This window comes from Lutra lutra, chromosome 8 (genome assembly GCF_902655055.1).
Source record: "Lutra lutra chromosome 8, mLutLut1.2, whole genome shotgun sequence".
NCBI classification, from domain to species: domain Eukaryota; kingdom Metazoa; phylum Chordata; class Mammalia; order Carnivora; family Mustelidae; genus Lutra; species Lutra lutra.
This window is the reverse complement of record NC_062285.1, coordinates 126,704,887-126,725,824: the sequence shown is the minus strand read 5'-3', so window position 1 is coordinate 126,725,824 and position 20,938 is coordinate 126,704,887. Positions and strand designations below refer to the sequence as shown.

The window sequence follows — 20,938 nt, the reverse complement described above, 5'->3', positions numbered from 1 at the left end:
GGAATGTGCCTTGAGCTGGGAGACCTGAGGTTGCCCTTCCAGTCTGCAGAGCTGGCCCTGGGGTGGGGGACAGGAGTGGAGAGGAGGATTCTCATGCCCTGTGGCAGCTAAGTTTCAGAAAGAGAGCACGGGGAGATTCACTTTGGTAATCCTTATGCCCGTCACCAGAGCTTTCTCCCATCCTGCATTTATGGGCAGAGTAAGGGAGAAGACGTCTCTCCCTCCTGCTTAGACAAGGACGGAAGTGCCCAGTTCATGGGCTGAGAAGGGTGTGTGGGCAGAGCTGGGGCGTTCCTGCTCACGGACTGACCCCTCACTCTTGTGGTGTTATATGGTTTTATCACGGTCTGTTTACCTAGGCGTACCCTCCAAGGGGGCCTCTGTCTTGTCCTCTCTTGTATCTTCAGCATCAAGCACAATGCTGGGCACATAGGTGTGCTGTACAGATATGTTTGCATGTGCACGTGTGTATAGAAATTACACATTTTACCTACACATTTTACCTCTTCTGATCTAGTCGCATATTTTGTTGATCCTAAATGCTACAGTGAGTATCTTCTTGAATAAAATGTGAAAACTAATTAAAATCATGTTTACAGAGCCTCTGTCAGCACCCCCAGAAGTGCTGGGGCAGTCTTCTGGTGCTCCCAGTAACAGCCAGTGGTCGTCCAGTGGCAGCTGCCTCCCACTGGTAGAGGCAGTGTGGGCAGGGGGAGCCATCCAGATTATAAGCTCAGTCCACACGGGTTTTGTGCGAGTGGCAGAGGCCTTTAGCAGGTGACTGCCAGTTAAGCTGTTGAGCTGGGCAGAGGCAGTAAACAGAGGGCCTTGGCTCCCATGTGGGAAGCAAATGGACTGCTTGTTTGGTATTTTCCTCCGGGCTCTAAGGCTGCCCCGTGAGCATGAATTGCAGGGAGCCCCACCTGTCATCCACGGTCACGTGAGCCTCTGACCCTGGTGGGGGCGTTCCTGCTCAACCACGTGACACCTGTGAGATTCCGTTTGTTAGGTTGTGGGCAGTTGTCCTTTCTCTTCTTGCCTTTTGCTCACATTTCAGCCCAGCTAGAAAAGTCTCTGCTTTTTCCCTCTGGTTGAAGTGCTCTACCTTCCTGTCTTTCACAGAACAATTATTTATTTTCCCTTGAACACTTCCGAAAGGATAATATCACCTCAAGGGAAAACACTAAAACTATTTATAATCCTACTTTCCTTGCACAAATTAAAGAAAAATTTCCATGGCCAAAATGTTCATTGCCACATACATGCACCTGTTTTGACATGCTTGTAATTAGAGACATATTGTTATACCTGCTAAGTCCACCTACCTGCTGATTTTATGTTTGTACTCATCTGTGATATGTGTAATGGGGTGTGTGGTAAGTGGATGTTTGCATATGTGGTACACACGTGTAGGGGACACACTACATACACATAACACACGTTTTATGTGGTTATATATGCATCGTGTTTATACCCAGCCTTCACTAATACTGTAATAGCCCCAGCTAATGGGGGCCTTGTTTAATAGGCTCATAATGTTCCATCTCTGTTTATTAAATCATGTTTCTAGTGTTGGAGATTTAAAACTTTTGTTTTGGTGAAAAAGGCAAGAATGCAGCCAGGAATCTGAAAGTGTGGTATTTCAAGCAAGTGCCTATGTCTTTGACGTCAAGGAATAAAATTCTTCCAAGAAGAGTTGCCCCTTAAATTCTCATAACCCCATGAGCTTATTGGCCGCTAGAGCAACCTCAGTGATTAGCTTGTGTCCTGCAGGTTCACAGAGACCCCGAGTCACAGCTGGTTTTGCAGGAGTGGAAAAAGGAAAGAAAGGAAATGAGGTAAGAGGGGCCCATTTCGAATGCGGCGAGCCCGCCACCCTGCCTGATGTCCGCTCAGCCTGCATGCCATCCCCAGTGCTGGTCCAAGGCAGCCCTCCTTTTTTAGCTGCCAGGTGTGAATGGGACCATGGCCGTTGTTGTAGCCACAACTAAGCCGTGGCTGCCATTAGCGGGGGCCATGTGACATTTCTTTGAGGCAGCAGTAACCTTTCTCAAACTTCTAGTCCTTGCCTTTGAACGCCAGGGTTGAAGGAGCTGTCCCTTCCCATCCCTCTTCCCTGCCCGCTTGACCTGCCCATCTGCGCAGCTCGTGACCCAGTTGTAGCTCATGCTGGCATCTGGCAGCCCAGTGTGGCTCCTGGGATGGCTTGGGGGGTGGGCTCGGAACCACCATGAATTCATAGGGCTCCTACTGCCTAGCTGCTTCTTTGTCATTGGGGTATGTGAGCATGTGTAAACATCTCAGTATCAGAATGTTTACTGGTGGGGAGAGCCCACCTGCTGTCTGAAAAGTTTGGCAGGTGGCATCTTAAGGGAACAGTTGTTCAGAAGAGGCCCGTGGACAGTCCTGCTTCCTTAAGAAGAATGCCGTGTGTGCAGACACTGTTTATATGGCCATTTCTGCTCTTGCTCGTGACCTCCCCTTTTGCTGGGCGTGGCCATCTCTAGGCTTTGGAAGGAGTGGTCACTGCCTGGGTTCTGGCTGCTGAGCCGTGGACAGCCTGCTTGGGAGGAGTGGCGTGGAGCGGGGCCAGTGTCATCCCTGGGGGCTGCAGAGGCCACAGCCATATTGAATTCAGTCCTCCTCTGGTGTCGGCTGCCTGGGGCTCATTTTGATTTGGTTCTTAATCTATTGTTGGTATAAAAATATGGCGTGAGAGGGTGAGGGGAGGCATATGGTGTGATTGGACTCCAGGCCTCTTGCCCCCAAAGCCAGACCTGGGCGCCACCCCAGGAATCGCAGATTGTCTGATGAAGGAGCTGCTTCACCTGTTTGGGTTGTCAGTCTCCTGCAACCTCATGTCTTAATGAGGCTTTTCACGAAAACTGTAAAAACCATTTATGTTGCTCTGCTTGCAGACCTAATGGAGTTTTTAAAATTTTCTACTCTGGTTGTCATGGCATCTGCCATTCCCATCTACTGGACAGACGGCTGCTACCAGCTAGTGGCTTGTGTTGCACGGTTGTGGACGTAGTTACATTTTCTGCTGTGTTTGTGACTGGTGTATTAACAGTCAAGTGGTCTTTATCCATTTTACCTGACTGTTCTGAGTGGAGGGATCCCAGCCGTCAGATGGTGCACGTATCCTGTGTTTGTGTGTGTGTGTGTATGTGTGTGTGTGAGAGAGAGAGAGAGATGGGGTGTTGGTTTCCACACAGAGGCACACCTGCAGGGGTTAGAGCCTGGGGAAGGGGTCAGCAGCCTTGTCAAAAGCTGTCCCCTGGGCCGCGGAGAGGCAGTGAGGTGCGTGGAGCTGGGTATTGGATAACGGAGATTTATTTACTTCACTACCAGATGATCCTTAATTTCCCAGACCTCACGGTACTTTAGGGTGTCTCATCTGCTTTTACTCGTCTTCTCATATTCTGTTCTCATGATAACCCTGTAGAAAGGGGGTCCTGATCCCATTCTGCAGATGAGATGAGGACGATTCGGACACGGAGGACATACAGCATCTGTCCGTGTGCCCTTCCCCTGCCCCTGTGTTTTGGTTTGGAAAACGATGTGTCTCTTTAGAGGACCATCCCCGTTGAAGCTGGAGCCTTCCCTGCTGCTCTCTGGCCAGCCAAAGTGGGAAATGCGGTCAGAGTCATTTGATGAGTGGACGGGCAGACTGTTTTCCTGAGCAGAGCTTGGGCTGTTCCAGGCTGATTTTCCTTTCCAGTGAGTCCTATACAAATAAAAGGGTGATGCTGAGTTCATTAACTTAAAAAGAGACTTTTCTGAATCATTTTCTGTTGCTTTGCTCTTTTCTTGCTTCTTCAGAGAAATGACCAAAAATTTCTTCAACACCCAGTTTGGAAGCTTGTTCCGCACAGACCAGAACCCGACCTACTTCCTGAGGCGCCTGTCACGCTTTGCGGACATCTACATGGCGTCTCTGAGCTGCCTGCTGAACTACGACGTCAGCCACACGTTCTACCCGCGGAGGACTCCGCTGCAGCACGAACTTCCTGCCTGGTCGGACGGGGCCCCCACCGTCAGACTCCCTCTCCTGCAGGAGGCCCGTGCCAAGTAACCGGGGGCCCAGCTGCAGAAAAAGCCAGAAGCAGGGACAGCCCCCAACTGGCTGGACGTGACGGGGTTGACTTGTGTGCAGACGAGTGTTGCTTTTGGAAAAGATACAAATATGCCTTTTGATATTTATTACCTTATGGAGACTCCTTCCACGTTGTTAAGACTGAAGCGAGCAGCCCACCAGTTCCGTCTTCGCATTTCTTGTTGGGCCGAGAGGGAAGCTTCATACTGAAACCCTGCCATCAGCCTTTTTGTTTACCGAGGTCCTGGGTCGGGTGTCCGTGTTTCCGGGCTCGGTGAGACCCCTTGATGCCATCTCTCAATTCTAGCTGCTGTAGTGTCGAAACTGTTCTTGACTCTTCGTGGAAAACGGGCTGACCATTCCTGGACAGTGCTCCGGGGACCGCAGGGGCACAGCACCGTGCGACCGTAAGCAGCTCGCGGAAAGCTGACGGAGGAGTCCACGAGCTCCGTAACAGCCTCGCACGGCAGTCAGCAGCAGAGGTGGCCCCCACGTGGCCTCCAGCGCCCATGGTGCAGGGTACCAGGGGTTTGGCCTCTTGCTGTGGCCGCCCTCAAAGGGAGACGCTGCCTCCTTGCCAAAAAAGTCTTCTGTAACAGAACAAGAGAAGTTGCAAGTCCTGGCCCCGTGGTTGTCCTCAGCGGCTGCTTCCCGGGTCCTACCCTGCCCTGGGAGCACCTGTGGTGTCGCCGGCGAAAGGCGGGTCCCACTCCTCCTTCGGGAAAGGAGGGCGAGGAGAGGGGCCCTGCCTTACAGCCCGGCTGACCGGCCGTGTAGAATACAGCTGCAAGACACAAGCAGGCCGGAGGGACCGGCGCCTCCGTGGTGGGCCTCCCGGGGGTTCATCCTGCCTGAAAATGCCACCCAGGTGTTGGCTTGAGGTGCTCTTTGGAGGACAGAAAATGAAGCAGGCAAAACAATGTCCTGTCGTGACGTGCCCCTTCTGGAGCCCTGCTGGGTTAGGATCTTGTTAAAACACTCGCATGTCCCTCAGGGGAGGTGGCAGCAGCCCTGTCACTGCTTAGCTGCCCCAGCCCCATCCTCCCCTTTGAGCTCCCCCCACCCCCCGCCGTGTGGCTATTTGGGGAGCGTGGGTGGTTTTCCTGAGGATGAAGGGCGGGCAAAGCCAGGAGGAGACTTAGGAACGGCCCGGCTCGTCCAGCGTCTCATGGCCCTCTGAGGACGACGTGAGGGGCACGCGTGTTTATCCGCAGTGGGTGCGGATGGCGGCGCCCTGAACGGGGACGTGTGGGCGGTGCTCGCTTGTTCTGCATTTTACCGTGGTCCGTGTATTGGAGCCAGCTGCGGATGAAATTTCAGCTTGGCATTCCACAGACCACCTGCCATGGCCCACAAATGAAGTGGGGTGCACGGCTTCCCTCGTGATGCCGTGCGTGATGCCCTTTAGACCCAGGAGGCCCAACTCGGCCCCTTTTTTTACTTGGAAACTTTGTTATACACCCAGTAGGCCTTTCTTCTTCAGGAACGGGGTAGGCCTTCTGTCGGCTGGGTGTTAGCTCCTGTGTGGCTAGAGCATCAGAAGGTAGCGTAGATGGGCATCTGATGGGTGCTGGAGGGCCCAGGAGTGCTTGGTACTGGGGTCCTTGGCACACAGGCTGTGCTCTTGGCCTTGGAGTTTCTGTCTGGAGAAGCTGAGTGAAGAAGTAAAACAGTTTTTTTTTCCCCTCTGAGTTTTAATCTAATCAGATAGTCATCCCTGTCTCCTTGGTGCCAGTTATAAGGTGTCTCGTGTACTCAAGAATGAAGTAGTGCTGGTTTTTTTTTTTTTTTAAAGATTTTATTTTTTTGACAGAGATCACAAGTAGGCAGAGAGGCAGGTGGTGGGGGGCGGGGAAGCAGGCTCCCCGTTGAGCAGAGAGCCTGATGCGGGGCTCGATCCGAGGACCCTGGGATCATGATCTCAGCTGAAGGCAGAGGCTTTAACCCACTGAGCCACTCCGGTGCCCCATGTAGTGCTGTTCTTAAAACTGCTTTCATGGACAGCTAAGTTAGGTGACACAAGCCTTGGGGGAGAAAGAGATTTTTCTCGAAACGAATGATGAATTTTTTTTTTTTTTAAGATTTTATTTATTCATTTGACAGACAGAGGTCACAAGTAGGCAGAGAGAGAGGAGGAAGCAGGCTCCCCGCTGAGCAGTGAGCCCGATGCGGGGCTCGATCCCAGGACCCCGAGATCATGACCTGAGCCGAAGGCAGAGGCTTAACCCACTGAGCCACCCAGGCGCCCCCAAATGATGAATTTTATAACCTATTGTCAATTAAGATCTCAGTCTCTGGGCCACTGAACATGGCAGGATGAGATGGGCCACGTAGTGGAAGCCTGGCATCTGTCTGAGCCAGGCCCACACAGCAGGCACCTGGTGGACTGAACCCACGCCAAGGCCAGCCGTGTGGGTCAGGGCGGCCGTGTCCACGTGGAGGACAGCCCGAGGCATTCTTCCCGGGTGTGCTCCATCAAGATAGACTGCAACTGTCTTGACTCTGCTGGGGTTTGGTGCACTGCCCTGGGCATTTTGTTCTTTCCAGCTCTCTGTGGTGCCCACTGAGGGAAGCGCAGTGGTACAAGGGAACAGAGTCGGTTTTCTACCATTTAGAAAATCAGTTTGGAAAGCGAACAGAATAAGATGGATTTGCATGTTGAAAAATATCTCCTGTTTTTTGCATCGGTTAGACTGGTGGTGCAGGGACAGTTCAGCCGGCCATGGCGGTGGCTCTGCAGGGCTTGTGGGACCCGGGGTGGACTGCCATGGAAGGGACTCGTACAACTGGTTTTGTAGTTGCTTTTATAGATGAAAGTCAGCTTTTAAAGTGTTTTAGGAGTTTGACTTAGAGGTCCTTCTTTCCTTCTGACATAGCCTTTTTTTTTTTTTTTTTTTTTTTTTTTTTTTAATTTTTAAAGTCTCTTCAGCTCTGTTTTCTGCCATCACCAGTGATGTTATGTAACATAAACCACCTGTTACTGATTTGGGCACATCTCAGACTAAATTACTAGTTGCTTTGAGTGCATCGGCTCTCTTAATTATTGCAAAGTAGAAATGAGAAGTCATCTTCCCTCCTCACTAATTTAGCTTTGAGGGAACTAAATGGCTTTTCCTCTTTCTTCCTCCTGAAGGCCTTTTAAGCAGTAGAATGTGCTAAATACTGGACTTGATTCCGGGCGCTGAGTGCTCATTTGCTGCCAAAGACCCACTCGGGGGCCCTTGTCCATAATGCTTTGAGACTACATTTGGCCAGAGGCAGGGTTCCTTGATTGCTCTATTCAACTACAAGGGAGCCTATATTTTTCCCTCTTAATACTAATTTCCGTTTGTACCATTTTTCTCTCTTTTTTTAAATTGCATTAGCATTTGGGAGCCTGGCCTCAGGTTCAGCTGATCTTTAACACCCTTGTGGGTTGAGGCAAGGAAGGGGAGAGAAGTTTCTCTGATGCAGGGTTCAGCCAGTGTTGCCTGTAAAGGGCCAGCAAGGAAGCACTTGCAGCTTCACGGGCCATTTTCTGCCACCATTGCCCTGGGAATGGGCACGCTGTGTTCTGTCACAACCTGATTTACAAAAACAGCTGCAGGCTAGATGTGGCTCTCCGGCCCCAGTTTGCCCAATCCTGCTCTCGTCCCTTGTGGCGACGGCACCATGACCTTGCTGAAAGCACGCGTTAACCGCCTCAGAGCTGCATGAGGCTGGAAGAGAGAAGTTCTGTAGGTGCGTGCACCACACTCCCCGTGCCCTCTGGGCACCCGTGCTTCTGTAGCTGGTGTTTCTAGCACACGGCGTAGCCCTTGTGGTGCGTAATTGAACAGCCAGGCTCGGGCACTAAGTGATCGTCCCTCACTGCACTGACTGGTGCATGTGCTCGTAGAGGGGGATGGGCTTGGCTGTGCAGAACACCTGCAGAACCCAGGGACTTAACCCCCAACTGCTGGGTCAGCTGCTGGCTCCCCGTCCTCAGCTGGTGACCCTCTTCCAGAGCTTCCCCAGCGGAGAAGCCCAGCCTCAGAGAAGGTCACTCACACCCCCTTCCTGGAGCAGCCAACTCCGGCCCTACCTTCCTCCCTCCTCGTTCCTTCTTTTCCATCCCCAGGTGTTGATCCCAAGAACACTTCGCCCGTACTTGTCCTGCATGCAAACCTCACCTTGGCCTCTGCTTCCCGGGGCAGCCAACCCGCTGCAGGCCTCCGTACTTTCTTAGCACTGCCGGCTTGAAGCCTGAGGACACCGTGTTCCAAGTATTTAGTAGAATGACAGAGGGTGCCCGTAGGGTATCAGGCGCCATACATGTGAACTAGGTAGACTTACTATTTATTCTGGATGTGAATTTGCTATTTATTCTAAATGTTCGATTTTATGTTATAGGACTGAACTTCTTGCCAAATAAAAGTTTGAATTGTGTCCGGCTCATTGTAAGCAGTCTGTTTTTGTGTGCTTTAGTGGCAAAGCCGTATCGAATTCTACTGTACCCAAAAAAGAATACCCCAGTGAGAAAGGGTGGAAGATGTGTGGTTCATTTCTCACCCCATTTGTCCCAGCACCCCAGCTTGTTTTCAGACCCAGAAGACTGTGTAGTTAAGGCACAGACGGAAAATGAGCACGAGCTCAGACTTGGGTAGGCAGCCAATACCCACCCCCCGGAAATGCTGTTCCCCCATGGAGAGTTCCTTGAGAGCCGGAGAAGGTGGTCCTCCAAGTGCTTGCCATCAAAATTGCCAGGAAAGCTAAAAATTGGAAGCCATGATTTAAGGGAAGAAAATGCTGAATAATACTAAATTAGGAATGAGTGCCATGAAGTCAAATCACTACTGGGTTTTGGATAAATTTATAAATATTTTGAAGAGCTTATTTTTTTTTTTAAAGATTTTATTTATTTATTTGACAGACAGAGATCACAAGCAGGCAGAGAGGCAGGCAGAGAGAGAGGGAAGCAGGCTCCCTGCTGAGCAGAGAGCCCGATGCGGGACTTGATCCCAGGACCCTGAGACCATGACCTGAGCCGAAGGCAGCGGCTTAACCCACTGAGCCACCCAGGCGCCCTGAAGAGCTTATTTTTTAAAAAAAACTATGTGTGTGCACATGTATTAAACCACCTTCATGTCATTGATGTCTTGGTATGCCCAGACCTTTGTCCCATTCATTCCTTCTGTGGAGAGCCTGCTGTCTTCCTTTTCCATCACTTGCATTTTTGTCCCTGTGATGGTGGTACCATTCTCTCACCGGAGAATTTATCTCTCGTTGTTTTTGGGGAGCGAGCTCCTGGAAACACGGCATTACTTTCATCATGATATGCTGTCCCAGGGAGATGGTAAGCTGTTCCTTTGCCTGAGACTGTGACTTCTTTCCTTTCCGGGAGTTGTGAAAAAGCTTATACTGGGGCCTCCAGAATGTCTCACCTGATTCAGCAAAAACCACAAGCCCGTGGAACAGTTATTGGGCCTAAAGGAGAGTCTGAGGTCTGCTCAACCCAGCTTTTCCCTTCTCTGTCCCAGCAGTGATTCCCAAAGCTGGCCAGTCCCACCGCCTTGGGACCATTTGAAAGTGCATGGTGGATGGGTTGGAGGGTGCTCAATGTCACAGTAATAGAAGGGCCCTTCTGACCTTTTGAGGACAGGGGCCTGGTGTGGTAGACATCCTGCACTGCTTGGGAGAGTTGTGCACAGTCAAAAATTGTCCCGAGTCCACACATCACCGCTGGAAAGTTCTAGAACATTTTCATCACTCCCTGTCCCTGGCAATCACTAATCTATTTTCTGTGAATTTGACTATTTTGGAAATTTCATGTAGATGGAGTCATACAGTCTGTGGTCTCTTGCTTCTGCCTTCTAGGCTGGTGTTTTCAGGTTCTCTTTGTGCTGCTGGCATGCGTCCTCAGTACCTAGTTCCCTTGTAGGGGAGAATGAGATTTCACTGGAGGGATATACCACCGTTGGTTATCCATTCAAAAGATGATGGACGTTTGGGTCGTTTCTACTTTCTGGCTATTACAAATAATGTTGTGAGCTTGCATATGTAAGTTATCATGGGGACATGTTTTTCATTTCTCTTGGATATATGCCAAGGAGTGGAATTTCTGGATCATGTAACACTGTGTTTAAGTTTTTGAGAAACTGCCAAACATTTCCATGTAGCTGTACCATTTTACTTTCCTCCCAGTGACATATGAGGGGTCTGATTTCTCACATCCTTGTCAACATTTGTTATTATCTGTTGTTTTAATTCTAGCCGCCCCAGTGACTGTGAACTGGTTATGTCTTCTTAAACACAAACAAGCGAACAAAATAGAATTAAGAAAGAAGACTTTAAAAGGGAAGTGTTGGCTAAATGAAAAGGCCCTCATTAGCTCCAGTAAGTGGATTTTACCTTCAGACTTTGACCCTTTCTGTGGCAAACAGTATTTTTGTTTCCCAAAACACCAGTTGGTTCCATTGACTTTAGTTCTCTTCCATAAACATTTATTGAGCACACTGCAGGTCTCAGACCCCAAGATACAAAGATGAATGAGGCAGGTTCCTGCCTTTTGGATGCTTACAACCTAACGGGGAAAGGAGATGAGGTCAGAGCGTTGGGGAGAATGTACTTAAGTGCCATCTAAAGGTACAAAGGAGGGACAGTGGAGGGACAGTCCCCCTGGGTTGGTGGGTGGGTTTAACACAACCCCTCACCCACAGAAACAGAGTAATCCCCTAGATTAACCGAAGAGATGAGGTATGGCTTGAGTACTTCCTACTTTAAAATGTGAAAGGACCTTACTTTCCAGACAACCCGTGTGAGGATTCACAGTTGACAGCCTTTTTGAGGAGGCTCAGGCAGGTGAGGAGATGGCCGAGGGGGGTGGCTGGTGGCAGCAGGTCTGGCCCCTCACAGTGCCCCCAGGGGGTCAGTGTTGTCCAGCTGCTGGTCTTCGGCATCCTGGAAAAGAGAGGTCTCTCAAACACTGGGCACAGGCCCTCCTGCTTGTTGGGTTTTTCTAGGCAGAGCATTCCTTCTGGTCCCTGCTCTGAGACCTTGAAGGGGTTCAGAACATGCTACCAAAATATGGACCCTTGGCAGTTTAAATATCTTAAACTGAAGGAATTTTTTTTATTAATTTTTTTATTTTTTCAGCATAACAGTATTCATTATTTTTGCACCACACCCAGTGCTCCATGCAATCCGTGCCCTCTACAATACCCACCACCTGGTGCCCCCAACCTCCCACCCCCCACCCCTTCAAAATTCTCAGATCGTTTTTCAGAGTCCATAGTCTCTCATGGTTCACCTCCCCTTCCAATTTCCCTCAACTCCCTTCTCCTCTCCATCTCCCCTTGTCCTCCATGCTATTTGTTATGCTCCACAAATAAGTGAAACCATATGATACTTGACTCTCTCTGCTTGACTTATTTCACTCAGCATAATCTCTTCCAGTCCCGTCCATGTTGCTACAAAACTTGGGGATTCATCCTTTCTTTTTTCTTTTCTTTTTTTTTTTTTTTTACAGCTTTATAAACATATATTTTTATCCCCAGGGGTACAGGTCTGTGAATCGCCAGGTTTACACACTTCACAGCACTCACCATAGCACATACCCTCCCCAATATCCATAACCCCACCCCCCTCTCCCAACCCCCTCCCCCCATCAACCCTCAGTTTGTTTTGTGAGATTAAGAGTCACTTATGGTTTGTCTCCCTCCCAATCCCATCTTGTTTCATTTACTCTTCTCCTACCCCCTCAACCCCCCATGTTGCATCTCCTCTCCCTCATATCAGGGAGATCATATGATAGTTGTCTTTCTCCAATTGACTTATTTCGCTAAGCATGATACCCTCTAGTTCCATCCACGTCGTCGCAAATGGCAAGATTTCATTTCTTTTGATGGCTGCATAGTATTCCATTGTGTATATATACCACATCTTCTTTATCCATTCGTCTGTAGATGGACATCTAGGTTCTTTCCATAGTTTGGCTATTGTAGACATTGCTGCTAGAAACATTCGGGTGCACGTGCCCCTTCGGATCACTACGTTTGTATCTTTAGGGTAAATACCCAGCAGTGCAATTGCAGGGTCATAGGGTAGTTCTATTTTCAACATTTTGAGGAACCTCCATGCTGTTTTCCAGAGTGGTTGCACCAGCTTGCATTCCCACCAACAGTGTAGGAGGGTTCCCCTTTCTCCGCATCCTCGCCAGCATCTGTCATTTCCTGACTTGTTAATTTTAGCCATTCTGACTGGTGTGAGGTGATACCTCATGGTGGTTTTGATTTGTATTTCCCTGATGCCGAGTGATATGGAGCACTTTTTCATGTGTCTGTTGGCCATGTGGATGCCTTCTTTGCAGAAATGTCTGTTCATGTCCTCTGCCCATTTCTTGATTGGATTATTTGTTCTTTGGGTGTTGAGTTTGCTAAGTTCTTTATAGATTTTGGACACTAGCCCTTTATCTGATATGTCATTTGCAAATATCTTCTCACATTCTGTCAGTTGTCTTTTGGTTTTGTTAACTGTTTCCTTTGCTGTGCAGAAGCTTTTGATCTTGATAAAATCCCAAAAGTTCATTTTTGCCCTTGCTTCCCTTGCCTTTGGTGATGTTTCTAGGAAGATGTTGCTGCAGCTGAGGTCGAAGAGGTTGCTGCCTGTGTTCTCTTCGAGGATTTTGATGGATTCCTTTCTCACATTGAGATCCTTCATCCATTTTGAGTCTATTTTCGTGTGTGGTGTAAGGAAATGATCCAATTTCATTTTTCTGCATGTGGCTGTCCAATTTTCCCAACACCATTTATTGAAGAGGCTGTCTTTGTTCCATTGGACATTCTTTCCTGCTTTGTCGAAGATGAGTTGACCATAGAGTTGAGGGTCCATTTCTGGGCTCTCTATTCTGTTCCATTGATCTATGTGTCTGTTTTTGTGCCAGTACCATGCTGTCTTGATGATGACAGCTTTGTAATAGAGCTTGAAGTCCGGAATTGTGATGCCACCAACTTTGGCTTTCTTTTTCAATATTCCTTTGGCTATTCGAGGTCTTTTCTGGTTCCATATAAATTTTAGGATGATTTGTTCCATTTCTTTGAAAAAAATGGATGGTACTTTGATAGGAATTGCATTAAATGTGTAGATTGCTTTAGGTAGCATAGACATTTTCACAATATTTATTCTTCCAATCCAGGAGCATGGAACATTTTTCCATTTCTTTGTGTCTTCCTCAATTTCTTTCATGAGTACTTTATAGTTTTCTGAGTATAGATTCTTAGTCTCTTTGGTTAGGTTTATTCCTAGGTATCTTATAGTTTTGGGTGCAATTGTAAATGGGATGGACTCCTTAATTTTTCTTTCTTCTGTCTTGTTGTTGGTGTAGAGAAATGCAACTGATTTCTGTGCATTGATTTTATATCCTGACACTTTACTGAATTCCTGTACAAGTTCTAGCAGTTTTGGAGTGGAGTCTTTTGGGTTTTCCACATATAGTATCATATGATCTGCAAAGAGTGATAGTTTGACTTCTTCTTTGCCGATTTGGATGCCTTTAATTTCCTTTTGTTGTCTGATTGCTGAGGCTAGGACTTCTAGTACTATGTTGAATAGCAGTGGTGATAACGGACATCCCTGCCGTGTTCCTGACCTTAGCGGAAAAGCTTTCAGTTTTTCTCCATTGAGAATGATATTTGCGGTGGGTTTTTCATAGATGGCTTTGATAATATTGAGGTATGTGCCGTCTATCCCTACACTTTGAAGAGTTTTGATCAGGAAGGGATGCTGTACTTTGTCAAATGCTTTTTCAGCATCTATGGAGAGTATCATATGGTTCTTGTTCTTTCTTTTATTAATGTATTGTATCCCATTGATTGATTTGCGGATGTTGAACCAACCTTGCAGCCCTGGAATAAATCCCACTTGGTCGTGGTGAATAATCCTTTTAATGTACTGTTGAATCCTACTGGCTAGTATTTTGGCGAGAATTTTTGCATCTGTGTTCATCAAGGATATTGGTCTGTAGTTCTCTTTTTTGTTGGGATCCTTGTCTGGTTTTGGGATCAAGGTGATGCTGGCCTCATAAAATGAGTTTGGAAGTTTTCCTTCTATTTCTATTTTTTGGAACAGTTTCAGGAGAATAGGAATTAGTTCTTCTTTAAATGTTTGGTAGAATTCCCCCGGGAAGCCGTCTGGCCCTGGGCTTTTGTTTGTTTGGAGATTTTTGATGACTGTTTCAATCTCCTTACTGCTTATGGGTCTGTTCAGGCTTTCTATTTCTTCCTGGTTCAGTTGTGGTAGTTTATATGTCTCTAGGAATGCATCCATTTCTTCCAGATTGTCAAATTTGTTGGCGTAGAGTTGCTCATAGTATGTTCTTATAATTGTCTGTATTTCTTTGGTGTTCGTTGTGATCTCTCCTCTTTCATTCATGATTTTATTTATTTGGGTCCTCTCTCTTTTCTTTTTGATAAGTCTGGCCAGGGGTTTATCAATCTTATTAATTCTTTCAAAGAACCAGCTCCTAGTTTCATTGATTTGTTCTGTTGTTTTTGGTTTTTATTTCATTGATTTCTGCTCTAATCTTTATGATTTCTCTTCTCCTGCTGGGTTTAGGGTTTCTTTCTTGTTCTTTCTCCAGCTCCTTTAGGTGTTGGGTTAGGTTGTGTACCTGAGACCTTTCTTGTTTCTTGAGAAAGGCTTGTACCGCTATATATTTTCCTCTCAGGACTGCCTTTGTTGTGTCCCACAGATTCTGAACCGTTGTGTTTTCATTATCATTTGTTTCCATAAATTTTTTCAATTCTTCTTTAATTTCCTGGTTGACCCATTCATTCTTTAGAAGGATGCTGTTTAGTCTCCATGTATTTGGGTTCTTTCCAAATTTCCTCTTGTGATTGAGTTCTAGCTTTAGAGCATTGTGGTCTGAAAATATGCAGGGAATGATCCCAATCTTTTGATACCAGTTGAGACTTGATTTAGGACCAAGAATGTGATCTATTCTGGAGAATGTTCCATGTGCACTAGAGAAGAAAGTGTATTCTGTTGCTTTGGGATGAAATGTTTTGAATATATCTGTGATGTCCATCTGGTCCAGTCTGTCATTTAAGGCCTTGATTTCCTTGTTGATCTTTTGCTTGGATGATCCGTCCATTTCAGTGAGGGGAGTGTTAAAATCCCCTACTATTATTGTATTCTTGTCGATGTGTTTCTTTGATTTTGTTATTAATTGGTTTATATAGTTGGCTGCTCCCACGTTAGGGGCATAGATATTTAAAATTGTTAGATCTTCTTGTTGGACAGTTCCTTTGAGTATGATATAGTGTCCTTCCTCATCTCTTATTATAGTCTTTGGCTTAAAATCTAATTGATCTGATATAAGGATTGCCACTCCTGCTTTCTTCTGATGTCCATTAGCATGGTAAATTCTTTTCCACCCCCTCACTTTAAACCTGGTGGTGTCTTCGGGTTTAAGATAAGTTTCTTGTAGGCAACATATAGATGGGTTTTGTTTTTTTATCCATTCTGATACCCTGTGTCTTTTGATTGGGGCATTTAGCCCATTAACATTCAGGGTAAGTATTGAGAGATATGAATTTAGTGCCATTTTATTGCCTGTAAGGTGACTGTTATTGTATATTGTCTCTGTTTCTTTCTGATCTACTACTTTGAGGGTCTCTCTTTGCTTAGAGGACCCCTTTCAATATTTCCTGTAGAGCTGGTTTGGTATTTGCAAATTCTTTCAGTTTTTGTTTGTCCTGGAAGCTTTTAATCTCTCCTTCTATTTTCAATGATAGCCTAGCTGGATATAGTATTCTTGGCTGCATGTTTTTCTCATTTAGTACTCTGAATATATCATGCCAGCTCTTTCTGGCCTGCCAGGTCTCTGTGGATAAGTCTGCTGCCAATCTAATATTTTTACCATTGTACGTTACAGACTTCTTTTCCCGGGCTGCTTTCAGGATCTTTTCTTTGTCACTAAGACTTGTAAATTTTACTATTAGGTGATGGGGTGTGGACCTATTCTTATTGATTTTGAGGGGGGTTCTCTGAACCTCCTGAATTTTGATGCTTGTTCCCTTTGCCATATTGGGGAAATTCTCTCCAATAATTCTCTCCAATATACCTTCTGCTCCCCTCTCTGTTTCCTCTTCTTCTGGAATCCCAATTATTCTAATGTTGTTTCGTCTTATGGTGTCACTTATCTCTCGAATTCTCCCCTCGTGGTCCAGTAGCTGTTTGTCCCTCTTTTGCTCAGCTTCTTTATTCTCTGTCATTTGATCTTCTATATCGCTAATTCTTTCTTCTGCCTCATTTATCCTAGCAGTGAGAGCCTCCATTTTTGATTGCACCTCATTAATAGCTTTTTTGATTTCAACTTGGTTAGATTTTAGTTCTTTTATTTCTCCAGAGAGGGCTTTTATATCTCCCGAGAGGGTTGCTTTAATATCTTCCATGCCTTTTTCAAGCCCGGCTAGAACCTTGAGAATCGTCATTCTGAACTCTATATCTGACATATTACCAATGTCTGTATTGATTAGGTCCCTAGCCTTTGGTACTGCCTCTTGTTCTTTTTTTTGTTGTGAAATTTTCCGCCTTGTCATTTTGTCCAGATAAGAGTTTATGAAGGAGCAAGTAAAATACTAAAAGGGTGGCAACAACCCCAGGAAAATATGCTTTAGCCAAATCAGAAGAGATCCCAAATTGTGAGGGGGGAGAAAGGGGATAAAAAGGGGTTCAGAAAGAAAAAAAAAATAAAAAGAAACTATTAAAAAAAAGAAAGCCGATAAAGAAAAAATATAAAAAGAGGAAAAAAAAATATATATATTAAACTATTTAAAAAATGTTAAAAAAGAAAACGGTAAAAGTTAAAAAAATTTAGCAGAAGAAGAGAAAAAAAAATTGAAAAAGAAAAAAAAATTAAATTAACTGCAAGGCTAAAAAAATCATGGGGAGAAAGCCATGAGTTCCGTGCTTTGCTTTCTCCTCTGGAATTCCGCCACTCTCCTTGGTATTGAAACTGCACTCCTTGGTAGGTGAACTTGGTCCTGGCTGGGTTTCCCGTTGATCTTCTGGGGGAGGGGCCTGTTGTAGTGATTCTCAAGCGTCTTTGCCCCAGGCGGAGTTGCACCGCCCTTACCCGGGGCCGCGCTGAGTAATCCGCTCGGGTTTGCTTTCAGGAGCTTTTGTTCCCTGAGCGCTTTCTGTAGAGTCCGGACGGTGGGAATGAAGATGGCGGCCTCCCGGTCTCCGGCCCGGAGGAGCCGAGAGCCGGGGGCCCCACTCCTCAGTGCGCCCACAGAGAACAGCGCCCAATGACTCCTGTCACCCTGGCCTCCGGCCGCGCTCCGAGCCGACCGAGCCTGCGACCGGTTCAAGGCAACCCCGAGCTGAGAGTCACTCCTCGGCTCTGTCTCTGTAGCCGGCTTCCCCGTTCCAATACCGGTAAGCTCTGCGACACTCAGACACCCCCGATCCTTCTGCGACCCTGCGGGACCTGAGGCCGCGCTGACCCCGCCTGGGCTTCCAGTTAAGCCTCTGGAGCGATGTCCCTCAGCGGAACAGACTTTTAAAAGTCCTGATTTTGCTCCGTTGCTCCGCCGCTCGCCGGGAGCCGGCCCCTCCCGCCGCGGTCTATCTTCCCGTCGCTTTGGATTCACTTCTCCGCCAGTCCTACCTTGCAGAAAGTGGTTGATTTTCTGTTTCTGGAATTGCTGTTCTTCTTCTCTTCAATCTCCCGTTGGATTTGTAGGTGTTTGCAATCTTTAGATAAGCTATTTAGCTGATCTCCCGCTACCTGAAGTAGTCTCAGCCTGCTACTTCTCTGCCATCTTGACTCCTCCTCCTTAAACTGAAGGAATTTTTGGAAAAAAAAAAAATACCAGCAGAAGCAGGATGGTCCCTGTGAACTTCCCCCACCTTGCTTCTCTTCCTTCGAACAGGTCATAAAACCCTCCCTGCACCAGGAGGAAAGAAGACGCTGATCACCAGAGACAAGAATTTGGGGCCAGAAAATCTGTACAAACCACCTGGTTAAATTCCGTATCTTCCTACTTGCGTCACCGTGTACTCCCCACAAGCGCAAACCTCTGTCTTGTCTGTTCTGCACAGCTGTGTCGTTTCTTTGTATAAAAGAAAAGCTTCCTGCTCTGGTCACTTCAGGTCTTCATTCTCTCGTGAGGACTCCCAGGTACATGCAGACTTGCCATAAAGTTTATACGCTTTTCTCCTGTGAATCTGTCAGGTTGCTTTTCAGATCCAGCCAGGGATCCTAAGAGGGTGGAGGAAAACTTCCTTCCCAAGAGCCTAAAACAGTTCTCCTCCAATCGCCCTGTAAACATGTGCGTGGGAGGAGCGTCTGCTCATGCTGCCGTCTTGTGTTAGGAGGCAGGAGGGTAGGGTGGTTCTGGGGGCGGCTGCCGCTCCTTGAAGCTTATGGCCCCTGGACAGGTGGGTTCCATTCTGGTGTTTTCCCCTCATCTTTATAAAGGGCCATAATAATATTTTCCTCACAGGGAAGTATGAGGCTTAAATTGGATACTGCATTAAGGAAGGTACACATACCCTGCCAAAGGTGGCTCTTAGTAGGATTACAAAAAACTGCTTCCAGATTAAACATTCTTTGTCATTGGCTCTTGAGTATTTGAGAGTCCAATCAGAAGCCATACTCTGGAGGCAGCACCCAAGCCTGGTGCTGTCTGTGGCTCTGATTGGCCCCGAAGTGCTGTTATTTTGCATACGGGATGTGTTCCAGATGTCTAGATTGCTACAAATATTGTACAGGCACCCCACCTTCACTATAAAAGTCAGGAGAATGGAGGATGCCCCTTCCGTGGGGCAGGCTCAGATTTCTGTTCCTGGAACATCTCTGCCACCTGGCCTGATGAGAAGGGTTCATCTGACTCCTGCATTTGGGACACACTGTCTCCTGCCTCAGGAGAACCTTTCATGCGTGGTGCTGACAGAGCCCTCAGAAGAGGACAGGCAGCTGAGAAGGCGTGAAGAGCACGAAATGACATGGATAACACCCCCTTCCCGCTGCACCAGCTTTTTTACATCAGGTTGATTTCAACATAACAGTGCTTCCAGACATGAACTACTAGTTAAGAAATGAACAGCCGAACTTACCCTTTCAGTTTGGGTGGGGAAAATTCTACATGGGTTTGATGAGAAAAAACAAAGTAGGTAAGGATCTAAGTTATTTTTCAGTCTATTGCAAAGATATTAGTTCTGCTGCCACGGACGCTGAGGACACAAGACGTTTACGTTTGGTTCACTGCCGAAGAACAAAAATGTCTGTTGCACTATACGAGCTGAAAAATGGTGCAATAAAATATTTCGGTAATGTTTCAGTGCTAGCTTGCCAGAACGCAACAGCCGTAATAGGGTTTTGCAGGAAAGGTAGCGTATGTGCAAGCATCAATCAATCACGGCAGCTCTCTGGCTTGGGTTACATTTTTTTTTTTTTAAAGATTTTTATTTATTTAAGAGAGAGCTGTATGTGTATGAGAGAGAGAGAGCAGGAACTGGGTGAAGGGCAGGCTGTGCACTGAGCAGAGAGCCTGATGCAGGGTTCGATCCTGGGACTCTGAGGTCATGACCTGAGCCAAAGGCAGACACTCAAATGCCTGAGCCACCCAGGAGCCCCTTTGGCTACTTCTTCATGAGGGTTCTAGATTAACAGGCCAGATTCAGGTGATTTCCTTGGACCTGAGCAATGCTGTCAGCTCAGTCACACTAGCTATCAATTTTTCTTACCTCCCTATAAAAGGAAGAATTAAGTTTTATTCCAGCTGCTCAGTGCTGACCGGTAGTAGGCCATGGGCAGGGGTACCTTCCACATTCCGTGTGAATGGGGTACCTTGCTGTGGGATCCCCTTGGGATGAAGTCAGTGGAGCCCCATCCAGGCTCAGGGATCACTAACTACAAACAAATGGTTATTCCCTGGAACATCAGAGCAGAACATGTCCCTCTAGAGAGCAAAGACCTGATCAAAGTGAGATAGGGAAACCAAAGGACTCCATAAAAAGCTGCTTTTGCTCCTTTTCCTGCTTTCACTCTCGCTAGGATGTGCACCCCGGCCCCACCTTACACGTGCCTCCTAACACAAATAGTGTATGTCTTCCTTGGAAGAGACAAGGAGTTAATGATTTCTCTAGAACAGATAACATCTAAGAAAGGACCAGGTGAGAATGACGGGACTAAGCTACCATATGCGCACTCCAGGCCACCAGCAGCTAGACATCTCCGGTCCAGGGGCCCCTGGCTCCAAGGACTAACAGTTGGGCCCTGGTCTCTGTTCTAACCAGTTCTGGGATGCCTGAGGGGGCATATACACCAGACCACCCTCCTCAATAAAAACTCCAGACCCAGAACAAAGACGAGACTCGTGCTCCTTTCATTTCCTTTCCCTGTGTCTCAGCACTCCATCTGTATCTGCCCTCTCTGTATCTTCAGTAAACTCTGCTCTCTCTTCCTGCTGGCTCAAATTTGATTTCCATCCTAGGAGAAGCCACTCACCCTCTTGGTGGGTCCTGTGGGACCCCCTCTGGATCCTTGGACCTGGCCTGCTGTCATTAAAAGGAACATAGTTCCAAAGGCAAGAAGCAGCTCTGGCAATGGGCAGAAAAACTGTGACAACCATGTAAAATGAAAGTTTATTTAAAAAAATTTTTTTTTAAGTAGGTATAGTTCCATGTTCAATGTGGGGCTTGAACTCATGGCCCTGGGATCAAGAACTGCATGCTCTACCAACTGAGCCAGCCAGAGACCCCCAGCAATGGAAATGTGTTTAAAGCAAAACATAAGGGAAAGAAAAAAAAAAAAAAAAACCAACGCTTTTTAAGGCCTGAGTCTGTCTTTGTACTGGCTACCTCATAAATGTT

General features: G+C 47.0%; 2 protein-coding genes across 3 annotated transcripts in view; one reads left to right on the top strand and one right to left on the bottom strand.

Moving 5' to 3' along the window:
• Positions 1 to 8,506, top strand: part of NT5DC3 (5'-nucleotidase domain containing 3) — a 62,316-nt gene extending 53,810 nt beyond the window's left edge. The window contains exons 13-14 of the mRNA XM_047741351.1: positions 1,774 to 1,838; positions 3,826 to 8,506. Coding sequence (XP_047597307.1) covers positions 1,774 to 1,838; positions 3,826 to 4,078 — 318 coding nt within the window. The 3' untranslated portion in view covers positions 4,079 to 8,506. The remainder of the gene's footprint in view (positions 1 to 1,773; positions 1,839 to 3,825) is intronic.
• Positions 8,507 to 10,337: 1,831 nt separating this feature from the next.
• STAB2 (stabilin 2) overlaps positions 10,338 to 20,938 on the bottom strand; it is a 175,571-nt gene continuing 164,970 nt past the window's right edge. The window contains exon 69 of one of the 2 annotated variants that reach the window (XM_047742543.1): positions 10,338 to 11,017. In XM_047742543.1, coding sequence (XP_047598499.1) covers positions 10,967 to 11,017 — 51 coding nt within the window. In that variant the 3' untranslated portion in view covers positions 10,338 to 10,966. The remainder of the gene's footprint in view (positions 11,018 to 20,938) is intronic. The other variant, XM_047742545.1, reaches the window with a different exon arrangement.